Source organism: Porites lutea, chromosome 4 (assembly GCF_958299795.1).
Source record: "Porites lutea chromosome 4, jaPorLute2.1, whole genome shotgun sequence".
Classification (NCBI taxonomy): Eukaryota; Metazoa; Cnidaria; class Anthozoa; order Scleractinia; family Poritidae; genus Porites; species Porites lutea.
In genome coordinates, this window is record NC_133204.1 from 10,595,781 (window position 1) to 10,610,378 (window position 14,598).

General features: G+C 37.6%; 1 protein-coding gene across 5 annotated transcripts in view; it reads left to right on the forward strand.

The window, feature by feature from the left end:
- Positions 1–14,598, forward strand: part of LOC140935823 (cGMP-dependent protein kinase 1-like) — a 45,539-nt gene that overhangs the window by 19,518 nt on the left and 11,423 nt on the right. For 4 of the 5 annotated variants that reach the window (XM_073385392.1, XM_073385390.1, XM_073385393.1 and 1 more), the window contains 8 exons: positions 6,751–6,917; positions 8,015–8,128; positions 8,910–9,015; positions 10,257–10,320; positions 10,495–10,572; positions 11,897–11,991; positions 12,545–12,613; positions 13,686–13,775. In XM_073385392.1, coding sequence (XP_073241493.1) covers positions 6,751–6,917; positions 8,015–8,128; positions 8,910–9,015; positions 10,257–10,320; positions 10,495–10,572; positions 11,897–11,991; positions 12,545–12,613; positions 13,686–13,775 — 783 coding nt within the window. Of the gene's footprint in view, positions 1–1,870; positions 2,273–6,750; positions 6,918–8,014; positions 8,129–8,909; positions 9,016–10,256; positions 10,321–10,494; positions 10,573–11,896; positions 11,992–12,544; positions 12,614–13,685; positions 13,776–14,598 lie in introns of those variants that run through there. The other variant, XM_073385394.1, reaches the window with a different exon arrangement.

Genomic DNA, 14,598 nt, shown 5'->3' on the forward strand with positions numbered 1-14,598 from the left:
AAGTTTAAATTGGTCATCATCACGTCCTTCTTAAAACGTCGCCTCAGGACACGTACAGTAGTCGCGTGGTGACGGCAAAGCAGTGTCATGCACGTGCAAAATCGTCTGATGTTCGACGATGCCGTCGTTGCGTAAATTCCCTATAGTTCCCTGTCAACAGCTATCCATTTACGTGACTTTCATTGATTATGAAAAGTCAAGTGGAGGTTAATCTTCCTTTTCCTGCCTTAAAGGATGTGCGACCTCTGCGCGCGCAGACTGTCTTAATACGTAAACCTAAAAGCACACCTGATATGATATGACTGACGTCAAGGGTGTAAATCAGCCGGCTAGAGAACCTGTTATCTAAACTACGAAAATCTTGCAGCAAGCTTCCCTCTTCTCAGTGCAAAAACGACGGAAAAACAGGACATAACAGGATCCCGCCACATTTGATCTAGTCTCCAGCTAAAAATTCGTAAAGTACTAGAGCGAATGGTGCGTGGTAATTAATTGTTTCGCAAAGCACATTTCATATTTTATGTGAATTAATAATTGATCGAATGGTTGACTTTCAAGAGGGTAATGTTTTATTAAATCCTCCGTTTTGGAGAAATAACTTACGAACGGCAATTTTTCAATAGATTTCGCTGAAAATCTACAAGCTAGTAAAACGTAAAATTATAACTGAAAATCGATTATTGTTGACAATAGTTAGTTGGCATTTTCAAACTACTGCATACAATTTCAACATATGATGAATGCTCTCTGATATGAAATGTCAACAGTCTTAATGCCTTAAAGTATTTTGTTTTGTAAACACTCTTACTGAGCACGTTTCTAGTGACAGAAAAGAGACCATTTTAGTCGACATTTCCACTTGTCAGCGGATGATTATTGACTGATGACCTTCTTATATGATCTAATATTGACAAGGACGCTTGATTTTGACGATAGAGATCCGGTCGCTTTTAGTCCGAAAGTCCGCGCGCCATAGGAAATGCAAACAGCGACAAGCAGGGGGAATAATAATAAACAGCAATTGCATTCATGAAGAAATAGATTAAGAAAACAAAGAGTCAATTGTGTAGGAATTGTGTGTTCTTTTAGAACCTGTTGGTCCAATAGAACTTCATGCCCGCGTTTCCGGTTTTTTTTCTTTTTTGTTTTGTTTTTTGCCATCGCTTCTTTTGAGTTATTCCACTTTCAGACAATAAATCAATGCTTGGCCTTAATTTTTTGGTGAATAGTTATGACTTCGTTTTATCTCAAAACTGACACAGCTGAGAGATTATATGTAATTGTCTTGGGAACTGAACGTGTCCCTTTGTACTGCAAATGTATCGCTTACGATGTCCATTCTCTTAGAATAAGGTCCGTTTTTGAAGGGATTAGAAGACCTTAGAGACAAGGTGTAAATGAGGAGACTTAAACCGGCAGAGGGCGTCATATAGGCCTCACGTACCAGATAAGAGGAGTCTGATCTATTCGAAGTCGACGCCCAATACAACGCATAATCTCCCTTGTAAACAAACTACAATTGAATTTAAAACAGTATGAGGCTAATTATTTCTCTTTGAAAAGCTAAGAGGCATTTGCAGTTTTTCAAGAAGAACCATTTATCTATCTGACAATTTACTGCCAAGAGCAGTTGGTTTCCTAAACGAGGGCAGTACATCCGTCGGTGCTGTCAATCTATAATTAGCATACAAATTACTTACGACCACGTCTTTGAGAACATATTTAAGGATGTTTTACACTGCACAACGGTATTGATGATGAATTCATAAACAGGGAGGGTGGCGATAACACTTCTCCGCGATTTTGCGCTCAACTCAACTGAGGCCTCGAAAGTGTTTTTCGTCTCATTTTTGACACAACAGCAAAAGTAATCCCAGTGTTCCATTGGAGACTCGAGCACGCGTCGAGTGATGCATTGCGGCCGAGCGGCCAGCAAAGAGAAGGCAGGGTGTTTGTGTTTTCGGCGGGGTACTCCTGCAGCAGCCTTAGCGAAAATGGGTAGTCTGCGAGAGCTGCAGCAAGCTCTGCAGGAAAAGAATACCGAAATGAAAATGAAAGATAGCCGCATCCTGGCCCTGGAGCAGGAACTGAAAAGAAGGAACGAAATCATCCGGCGTCTGGAGAGCGAGCTGGATAAGTATCGGTCCGTGTTGCAACCCGCCGTAGCAACTCGAAGCAGAAATCAGCGCCAAGGTATTTCAGCCGAGCCGCAGAGCTATAAAACCTTCAACGACGCTTCCAAGCCGCTTCAGAAACACAGTAAAAGCCAAAGGCAAGGAATCTTAAGTAATTTAACCATGATGTTAGTTTAGAATCAGTTGAGGTTCAGCTAGCGCCAGGTTGCTATCGATCATGTGGTGTAGACAAACCGGCTTTGAATGTCTAGCTTTGTGATCTTTGGAGACATCAAAGAGCTACCTGACAAAGAAAACATTTTATGGCGAACGTGCCAGCTTTATTTCGTGATCGCTGGTATTATTACTACGCTATGATTTTTGGCATCTGCGGTTATAGCCAGCCATATCGAGTCGACGCCAACGCAAAAATTATAACTGACTACAGATCAAAATGTCTTTATCATAACCCGGCCTGAATTATTCGCAATAGCATGTAAAAAATTGCGCCTCGCACAGGGCAATTGATTATGCGATTGATATTATCGTTTTTTCGTTTTGATCTCTACATATTAGGCTAGCTTGTGGTTAGGTCTCTGCTCAGTGTTTTGACTGGTGTTGGGTGTACACTCTGATCTGGTGGCATGTCCATTTCGCTGTGAAACGCCGAGCGTCACCGACATGTCCATTTCGTTTGACCTTATGTTAGTCACACGCAAAGCCAATTCGCGAGAGGTGAATTGGCTCCTTACTCGATGACGTTTTTTGTTGTGGAATTTCAAAGTATTTTCCAATGAACGGCTCGTTGTTGTTTTTATTACACACTCACATCGACAACTAACCGCTGTTGCGATCGATTACGGGTCCGAGTTTACACACGTCCGCGCGCCCTTCGCTCGATCTAGTTTTACATTTGATATTCGAAATTTTCAACATTTTCTTATTAGCTCTTTGGAATACTAGCTTTTCCTGCGGACGTTTTAGGGTGATTCAACAGCTTGTGAACCTAAGTTTGCTTGTTCCAACACGTTAAAAACACTTACAACCCAAAGGGATAGTACTTATTTATCTCTTAATTACGCTTCATGAGTTTTTCGATCGAGCAGCCAGTGTTACCTGAAATTGACATCCTTTCCGATTAATACTTCGACCACTGAAGGCGAGCAAACGCGCAGATTAGATATGAACGTGATCTTTCCGCGTTCTGTCAAAAACTATCGTGTTCATTCAGTAATTATAATTTTAATTTTGTTTCTGTTAAGCTGCATATTTTTGGTCTTTCTGTCATGTAGATCAGGCGACGGCCTGGATTACATGTTTTACCAGACGCGCTAGACGTACGCTACGCACGGTCTAGTTTTGTACGATGCACGCGACTTCTAAAAGAAAGGGTGGCATCGCGTCGTAGAGAAACACGCCAAGAAGGGCCGTGAAGTGAACATTTCCGGGGACTGACACGCGTACACTTTTGCTTTTGAAATAGGCATCAACGATTGAATGCAAGTTTGATTGTCATTTCTACATATCTACTTGATATGTCGATCGATCGGAGCAAAGCTTTCCATTTAATTTTATACCCTCGCTGTTTTTTTCTTGGTTGCAACGAAAGGCGCCATCATTAATCGGGAAACCGCAGCATAAACACGCTAGTTACCGATTGATTTTTTGTTGAGAAAAGTCGGCTCTCTAGAGGGGGTTTGGTTTTACAGAAGAATATATTTACATTTATCTTACAGCTTTTGTTTCAAGTGAAAGTTACAATCAGTATTTGAAGCCCCAGGGAATTTCTATAAACATACTGAAAAAGGAGTCGTTTTATGGAATAACCAGCCAGCTTGTTCTCTGGCTTGTTTCAAAGAAAAATACACAGAAGATGGATGGCAAAAAATACCAGATGGAAATTAGCCTTAGTTTTCCTGTCATTGTGTAAACATTTTCATGCGGTCGCTTCTTATTTCGATTGATCACTCAGTTTTTACTACACGGCTAACTCCGTGCATACCTTAATGAAGTTCCGCCTTTTAATGACATTTTGTTTTGTCTCTTAAACATTTGTGGCATGACTTAGACCAGTCTTTTGATGCTATCTTTGTTCTTGAAAAAGACGCTTGTTACATATTATGACCAAAATATCAGTATGCTATTCCTTTATTTCGCCGATCATAAAAACCCTTTTTGTAGCGATTTTTGCCTGTTATATGAGCCATGCTGTTTCATAAACGCAGCGTTTACGTTTATAAAGGCGTTGCGGTTTTGCAATTTCATTTAACTTTGTATAAAGGTCCCTGTTGTTTATTAGTTTTGTGTTGGAATTAGATTTCTTCGAGACATTTCATAGCAGTATTGTCGAGGTCGGTCTTCTACATATATTCTACCAGGCGAATATTCATTCTAAAATCCAGTCTACTCGCAGTAAGACTGTTTATTGTTTGGTTAGAAACTTATAGTTATATTGATGGTAGATTGGTTTTATGAACGCTGACAACGCAAATATTCTTGGTGAATAAATCACCTTTTCACCGAAAGGCCAATTAAGAAGTCAATTTCTCTGCTTGTTATTATTATTTTAATCACTCTGCAGTATAGCATATTTCGTTTTAAGTTAGTTATAAGATATAGTTTGCCAAAGTTCTCCTTTCCCCTTTCATTAAGAAAATTACAGGACACGATACATTTTCCGATTTTGTGGTCTCCATTATCTAAAAAAGGATAGCAAAATATTATAACTGAATTGAATTCATGTGTTTGAAACGCTGCTCTTGATCGTTCTTGTGGAACAACAAGAATAAAACAAGGTGAATCTGGTATTTAGTCAGTTCTGTGATCCGTTAAAAATGATTTCTTTAAAATTATGAGGCCTAAATATTGGTCATAATCTTTAGTAAAAATAAAAGTTAAGCAATTTATGATTACATCAGGACAATTAGTTGGCTTTCTGTTGGTAACTGCGAAAGACAACCCAATATCTGAAAGCGGTACTGCAGTTATCTAATGCATAATTAACATAGCCTTGAAGGTCCAGCTAATTAACTACATTGTACAACGAGTATTCACTGATGACAAGTATTGGATATAGTTTTCATGTGTGTTCAGTAATTTTCCTCTCTTGGACTGTTGGTTTTAATTACTGTGCAAATAAGAAGAATGGAAAGTTGAACAAGTTCAAGTATCACCTCTCCACTTGGTGGTGATCAAGTCATCGATCACTGAGCATATTTTAATTAATTGTTCTTCTGGTTTGTGCCCTTGACAAAAGCAAATATAAATAATCAGAAGCGTTTATCTTTTTTATTTATATTGTATGGGGTAGATCCAATGTCCTCTGCATCATGCTTTGTGGAAGTGCCATTAAAGGGAAAGTAAACAATACTGTTTAACCACTGACAATCATTTTCTGCTTCAAAGAACCTTTGGTCATAAAATTTTCAGCTTTCTTTGCAACTGAGGCTTTTCTTTCAGTGTCTGTTTTAACCGTTTAAACCCTAAGATCAAAATTTGAATTCTCATTTGTTGCCCCTATTCGTTTTCTACAGAAGTAGTGGGGAGAAGGTTATAAAATATCAAGCAAATTCATCTTGTGTGATCATGTCCGTAATTCTCATGACCACTCTGTTTTACAAAGCATTGATATTACAAGGAGAAATTTGATGCTGATCACTCTTAGGTCTTAAAGGGTTAAACATTTGTTAGTTTATTAAAGAGACAACAAAGCAACATTTAGTTCAGCGTTTTGTCGATAATGCAATTTAATAGTGAGCTATAGTGGTCTTCATAGCAACTTAAGTTACAAACCCTAAAAGCCTTTGCAGTGTACTCCATTTTGCGGACTCTCATGATTACCCTACATGTAGCTAACCATTTAACTCCCCTATCCCTTTAAGTCCCAATAGTGACCAAGATCAATTTTCTCCTAACATTATCCACACACTGTCAAGAGATAAGTTAAGAGAATTAATAAAATGATCACCAAGGAGAAAATGCCTCGATCTGTTATCAAATTCTCTCAACAGGACTACTTCCTTATGGAAATGTATGGAGATCAGTTTGGAGAATTTGTATGTGGATACTGGGGCTTAAAGGGTTATCCACATACATATTCTTACACACTGATCTTCATACATTCCCTGACAGAGTTAGTCGCATTTTTCCCGTGGTAAGATAGATAGGTAGATAGATAATTTTTATTTCAACATTTGGATTTAAAGAGTAGCATTGCTGCTAGTATCTCCGAGTGACAAGAGACAAAACAAATTAATAAAACAATTAAGTACAATTGATGGTAATCATTTTATTAATTCTGGTAACCTTTTCTCTGGACGATGTATTGATATTCTCAGGAGAAAATTAATGTTAGTCACTCATGGGACTTAAAGGGTTAACATAACTGCTAAGTTGGTACACCCTGGGCTGTGCTGTAGCTGTCAGCCAAGTGGCCCCTGGTAGCTTACTTTTACACTGGATAAGTGACTTAGAAATCTTAGTTTTTATGGCAGCAATAGTCTGTGCACCCTGGACTTATTATCAAATAAACACCTTCACAAATCAGCCCATCATTATCAAGAGTGTGTTTTTTTTTTCCATCTCTCCCAATGGGTCCAAATACATTTGAAAGTTAATTTACATTTTTACCTTGTAGATCTAAAGAACTTATTAAAGATGCAATTTTGGACAATGATTTCCTCAAGAAACTGGAAGCATCCCAAATTCGCGAAGTTATGGAGTGTATGTATGAGAAGAAATGCAAAAAAGATGAATATGTCATCAAGGAAGGAGAACAAGGATCTCACCTTTATGTTCTGGAAGGTAACTTAATTAGTTATTTTAAACTATTTGAACAGTAGGCCATTTCCTAGTTATTCCTAGCCTCTTGCCTTTCTCAGGCTGCAAAAAAAAGCCAGTTTTACAGCCTGCCATTCGGGCAAGCTGTACCTAGTATGTACTAGATCACAAGACATTTCAACTAGCCCCAAAACCCTTTTGATTAGCAGGATTGATTACAATCCTTCTGTAATTTGAATTTCCCCAAAAACAGCACTTGTCCATCGGGCAAGTTAAGAACAAAAACCACTAGCCCGATAGCAAAGTCCACTAGCCCCTGGCTATCGGACACGACTTTCTTTGCACGCTGCTTTCTTAAGAGAAAGTGCAAATTAAGTCTTTGATATGGAAAGAATTTTTTGATTCTGATGCAGATAAAGGTTTTTACTGCCTTAAAAGGTTTTGTACTCGACCCCATTTGAAAGTAGGGCTTTTCACAACCCAGAAAGGGCGTCCCTGTTACCTAAGTCTTTAACAAAATGATATTCCATGGCAGGAATTATGCTGCTGGTACCCAATTGTACACTTGGATCACAGAAATAAGGGACATTCAAAGTACTTTTGTTGCCTGGTTGTAACCGTTAAATCCCTAGCTGTGACTGGAGTCTCCTTCACACTCATCTTGTTCATAAAGGGTCTAGAGAACAGTGTGGACAGCTTGAATCACTAACTGTCAATTTCAAAGACCACATTGTGCTTTTGACTACAACATTATTAGTGCTCCTTAATTCACTACATGATTAAAAGTCAATGTTGTTTTTCCAAGACCAGCGTAATGTAATCCCATCATTGTTTTTCTGGTCACAGATCAATGAAAAGCTTTATTGTCAGATTAATCCATGATGTCTGTCATACTTTTGTTGTTGCATTAGCCTTTTTATTGTGGCCAAAGAAAAAAAATCTCTAAAAAAATCACTACAAAAGTTCTGCCAAAGAGCTTTCATTCGAGTGGCGACACCACATGATTTTATTCCAGATTTAAAATAAGTTGCAGTCAGTGATGAATAATCTTTACTTGATGTGTTCAAGGTGTAAGAGGTAAACAAATAACTGTGTGTGAATCAAATTTTTTTTCTTTGCAGATGGTAAAGTCAAAGTCACAAAGGAAGGGGCTGTACTGGGCCAAATGGGCCCTGGCAGAGTTTTTGGAGAACTTGCCATTTTGTACAAATGTCCAAGAACAGCCAGCGTGAAAGGTAAATTTGTTTTTATAAATCTGTTAAATTAATGTAGATAGCCAGGCTCTCTTTAAGGCTTGAGTATCCAAAAGACTTGGCTATTACATGACTTTTAGTAGCTCAGTCTTTTGGATACATTGTAGTGGTATGCAAACATGTACTTATGTGTGTCAGCCATAAGAAGAGTCAAACAGTGAATGCACTGTTCTTAATTTGATGGGTTTCTTTTCTTATTCAAGTGAGGAATCTGTTGAGCTTGAGGGGGGGATGGGAGGTGGCTACAGCCCATCTTGCAGGCCCACCCCGTGTACAAGTCCACTTCCCTCCTTTTGAGGGTTAGCGTAGGAGACTTGATGAACCACTGATTTGACCCACAGGGATTTCTGTATAGTGTCTGGAACCGTATCTGTAATAAACTCATTATACCTTATTGGTGAATGTGCAGTGAGCCCAGTGCCTTTAACCTAAGACACTTTGGGTGCCAAGATTTACTACACATCCAAGTTCAAAAGAAAGGCTGGCAGGGCCACAGGGATTTACCCTAGGACATCTAGGGTGCCAAGATTTCCTGTTTACCCAAGAGCAAGAGAAAGGCTGGCAGGGGCCACAGGGCTTCACCCTACGTTGCTAGGGTGCCAAGATTTCCTAGTCGCTCAAGAGCAAAAGAAATGCCACCATTAGGGGCCACAGGGCCTTACCAGATCACAGCCCAGTCATTGCATTATAATAAAAAAATTAAGCATCATTAAGGCTTTAGCAGGCAGTATGTCAAACTCTTCTCTAATGGTTTCTTTTTCAGCTGAGACTGAAGTTAGGATGTGGGCAATTGACAGACAAACATTCCAAACAATAATGATGAAGACAGGAATGATGAGGCAAAAGGAACACATGGACTTTTTGAAGAGGTGAGGCATTATGTGTGTAATTGCTTTCACACACCATATGTCACTTTCATCAAACCACATTTACACAAACACTTAGGACCAGAGACGGTCCCATATAAATGGAGGTCTGTGTTAACTAAGATGCTTTCTATCTGTCTCAGAACTGACTGGCCGAACCATTCCTGTTGTAATGAGATTTTCATTTTTAATCAAAACTATCAAGCTAGATCAGTCAAATCCTAAAAACTATTGACAAAGGAGATGTTTTTTTTAGCAACAACTCTTGGAAAAAGCCTTGCATATTGGTACTTAATTTCGCAAAGCAGCTAGGACATGACAATCAGCAAACTAAGCATCTCTAACTTAAAAGTAAGGCTGTAGTCACTATTTGTCCCTGTTTTAAATGGAAACTCGTTAAATAGACAACAAACACTTTTTTTCTTGCCTAATCAACAGAATTTCAAGGAACTTATCTCAACAACACAGGCATTCGTTATTCAACAGCGTTTTCTGTAATACGCGTTGCATTTAGTGTGAAAGTAACAATTAAAACCTTGGAATGACAGCATATTGATGTTCACAACACTAATTGCATGAGATATCACAAAGACGTCAATTACTGAGAATTTTGCAACAAATGACAACTACAGCATAGTATTTCTATTTCTTAAAATAACAATTCAAAGAACATGATAACAGAAAAGTGTACATCCTATGAAAAGGTCCTGCTTCCATTAAGTAATATGAACAAACATCCCAACAGACTGAACGACAGTAACAGTACTAGTAGTGTAAATTGTTATTATTATTATTATTATTATTATTATTATTATTATTATCATTGGTATTAAATATTATTAATAATACTATGTCTTCCTTGGAGTTCTTACAGTCAAGTAACTGATAATTTTTAACCTCTTTATGACCCAAGGACTGGATGGAAAAGAGGAAAAAGCGGACATACTAATCAACGATCAATTCCAACCAAGGGATAATAGATGAATTCCCTGAATAACTAATATAGATACTACACAGCTATCTTGACACCTCATCACTTATGCTATTAGAAATGTATGAACATCACACAAGAGAACATGAATTTCAACACAGGAAAACAAGGAACGCACCTGAAAAAATGATATGCAGTTCACTGTAAGAGTATCACCAGTCAATGCATCTTGTTCATTAGGTCCACCATCCATACATCCATAATCACTGTCCAATGCTTTTGAATAACTTCGCGGTATTCTCTGGTTTTTTAGTGTTCCGCTTTTGAAGGACCTTCGTGAAGACATACTGTCAAAAGTTGCTGATGTCATTGAGGAGGTAAAGTTGTTGTACTTTGGCTGCAAAAAAATGATCAAAATTAATATTATTCTTTGTCTAAATTAGTCCATGCATTTCAGTTCAATGAATGTATTTCAAATAATTTTTGTCCATCCAACTGATCAGAGGACCTACTTTATTGCATAAGTCTTACATATATTATGTTAACTACAGGTATCTTATGATGAAGGAGAGTATATCATACGCCAGGGTGCTAGAGGAGATACTTTCTTCATCATCAAGAAAGGAAAGGTACTAACTCATTCAAGTCTTTAAACCCTAATATCAAAATTTCAATACTCATTTGTTGTCCATATACCTTTGTAGAGGTCCTGGGGAAAATTTGTTGAAGTATCAATAATAAATATTAGATTCATCTTCTGTGATGATGTCTTTAATTCCCATGACCACTCTGCTTTATAAAGCATTGTTGATATTACAAAGAGAAATTTTATGCTGATCACCTTTATGGCAGTGCTTGCCCGTACTACTTGCCTGTCTTAGGTAATGATTTAGTTGGAGAATGACTTGCCTGGGCCCTCACGCATCGGGCAAGTGAGCTTTAAGCGTTACTTTCCCAACAAGAAAAACTACTTGTCCCAGACTGCCGGACGGGACTTTTTTTCAGGCCCTGTTAGGGCTTAAAGATGTGCCATTCAAAAATAATTTAAAGATGACTTGTATCCATCTGCAAGCTGGCTAATAAGGCTTCCAATAGATGACAGCCCTCCAACAGTATCACTCCCTTCTTGAGCGCATAACTGCACGTACATCTTGATGTCCTGATAGTGACAGTTTTTACAAAGGAACAAAATGCAGCTGTGGTCATTTAACAATTCAAGAGAGAATGCATAACATTGAAATTGCTGCAGCTGGCTCAAAGTGATCAGTTTTGAGCTGCAACACCTGTCATGCATTTCACAATTTTTGTGCTGTAGACAGATGTACAGCTGTACATCAAAGTGTCTATTATAGGCTCAATTATCAGCTGCTGCTCGGGAAATGAGCCCGTGCTCCTCCCCCAAACAGATGGCTGGACGCATGAGTCTGCTACCGTCAATTACCAACAATCAGCTCATTGCCTGCTCAAATGGTGCAGGCGTGCATAAATTTATTTTCCTGGAGCAGATTTTAAACAGCGGATGCATAGGTGTTGTTTGATGTGGCATGCAATCGCGTTTTAGAGCATTTTCAGCTTAAAAACTTGAAATATTGACAAAGGAAAGTGTTAGCTTAGAGATGTTGGCAAATGGTACACTTTTGAAATTCAGCCAACCATATTCATTAATTATTTTTCAGTCTGCAACGGTGGTGGTTGACAGCCAACGTGAAAGAGACGACTGTCAAGTCCATTTCTGTTGTAATTTCACTCACAAAGGCCACTCTCACGTCCAGCTGTCTCTTCTTGGGGAGGACCGAGAGAGCAGCGGAAATTGAGCCTATGTCTATTACGACCTGTTGGTTTTTGGGATATCTTAATGCTAATTGTTTTTACTGTGAATAAGAACCCTGGGACATAATCATGTAGTTTTTCACACAGCTGGATCAGAATCTAGTACATTTTCTTTTCCCACAGGTTAATGTTACTCAGCGAACTTCAGTTCATGCTGACCCCAAGCATATACGCACTCTGCAAGGAGGAGAATTTTTTGGAGAGAAAGCTCTCAAAGGGTATGTTTACGTTTATGTTGAATTTCCTGTATTTCACAGATTTGTCACAGGATGTCCCAATGATTTCAAGATTTTGCAACATTAAGTACCCAGCTGGGTTGAATCTTGCTTTAATATTTCTATATAAAGCTTTCCTGTCAGTCCTGCTTTAATTAAAGTCTTATTCTTTTTGTAAATGTACCCTAGCTGCATAATAATACAGATTCTGATCAAAAGTTTTTTTTTTACAAATATGGCTGTGATGTTTCAGCTACTTTAACTGAACCATTTAATGTTGAGATCTTAAACTTTTGAGACCTGCTTACAACTTATCAGTCTTAAATGTATAACGGTGCACCTTTCATTAGCAATGATGCTTCTAAGAGGCAGCTCACTGAAAAATTCTTGCTAACTTCAAGAATTTCATTGGTGTCTGCAGTCAGTTCTGTTACGACCACTGAGTATGTCATATCCACGAAATACATGTAGCCACTTACAAGAAGCTTATAGAATGATTTTATTAACATTTTGTCATTTTACTTTTAACTACTATTTTGTTTGTTTTGTTTGGCAGAGAGGATTTGCGGACAGCCAATTGCATTGCAGGCAAAGGAGGTGTTGATTGTTTAGTGTTAGACAGAGAGTAAGTATACATAATAAAAGTTTTTACAAAGCTTAAGAGTGAAATCCATGACAGGACTAGCTCATTCAGTAGAGCACATGACTGCAGAGCCATAGGCCACATGTTCCATTCTCAGGCCTGGACTAAAACAAAGGATGTTAAAATACAGTGGAGCCTCGGTATAATGAACCTCTATATAGCGGACTCCTCAGTAGAAAAAATGATTGAACTGTTTATCCCAGAAATAGTAAAATACATAAAAAAGAACCTCTTTATAATGAAACCTTATTATAGCGAACAAATTCTGCCACTCTCTTGGCACCTCATTATGTTGAGGTTCCACTGTAGCATGAGAAATGAAGGCACTGTCTTTGCCTTGCAAATGGCTAGACCTTCATGGGGCCTGGATGAACACAAAAAAAGGCAGTCACGCCTGAGAAGGAGATAAAAATGTTTTCCTTAATAGTAGTACTTTCATGCAAAATACAGTGACTGCTCAAATAAAGTACATATTTGTCACCAATAAATTCTTTTGTACAGTACCAACAGAAAATCCCCTGGTATCTTGCTCAGATGCAGCCTTTGACCTTTTCTGCACTATTATAACCACTGACTGCTAAAAATAGATTGGATTGGATTGATTCTGTGCTTGTGTTAAAATTAGGATGGATTCATGATAGGTCTGTTAAGAGGCAAACTTGGAAGGACGCTCCCCAGATTTCAGATCTGCAAACACCTGCATTTCTAAAATGTATCTGTCTGCAAGATAAGTCTGTCTTTTTGGGGGAGTTTCAATCATTTCAGTACAAAAATATTCTTAAAAACCCTATGGATTCGGGGACATCATAAAGACGTAGTAAATATTGCAATATTGTTATGGTATTCAACAGGTGTGGATTTTATGCTATTATTTTAGGCTTAGTAAATAGTTTAATTTAATAGCTAAAATAATGAACTCAGAATGTATATTTCAACCCATAAGAAAACTAGGAGCATATCACAGTACACTTCAAGTAATTTTATCATTGTAATCATATGAAAATGCAAAATGATCCAAAGTTTGACCAGTATTATTTTGTATTACTCTTTACAGAGCTTTTGAAGCATATATTGGTAGTTTAGAGGACATGAAAACAGACAAATATAGTGATGAGAAAAGAGGAGTAGAGCCTCAGATGCTCAGGTAACAATTAACTTGTCTCGCCCCAATAAAATATTACTTACATAACTGGGGCATATGCTACATCTGGGGTTGATTGGGTCATTTCTGAATCACCTAAATTACAGTAAGCCTTGTTTTTAAAGCCAGTCTTGGTGCTAATTCTTTCATCTCAAATAACTTGAAATATTTCACGCATACCCAAATTAAATCACATGAATGGTTGCATAACAGGCCCAGTTTTGATTAAGTGGCCTTTGGAATAGGCTTTGATATTCAATAGTTGTTTTTTAGAGGCTTGTGTGAAATAAGTGACCTGTAAAATCCCCATGCATGAGAGGGAGTGCATTTACCAAACATGCTTCACTATTTTATTTTTAAGACATGAATAAATTTCTTCATGATGTTGTTTTAATTTTTAATTTAAATTTTTAAGATCACAACACCTAAAGGAAGATCATTACTTCAATTACTTAGAAAAATACTTTTTTGAAAGAAACATTATTACTGGGTATATGTAGTAAAAGTAATTTTAATTCAAATTTAATTTGGAATAAGCTTGTTTTTCATTCGTAAGCTCTAAACATTACATTTTCTTTGTTTCTGACTTGAGCATTTTAATTTTACATCTTAAAAACTGTTACCTATAAAGATTTTTACGACATATACTTTGCAGAGACCCATAGCATCAAGACTTTGTTTTTGTTAAGTAATAAAGTGTTTAATAAGGATCAAAGTTAGGGATTCTGATATTTTTTGAAATTCATTGTCACAAAAATTCGTGTCTTATTCACAAGGGCCATAATGAATCTACAGATAATGCTGTGAAAAATCTTCTCTTTTTATA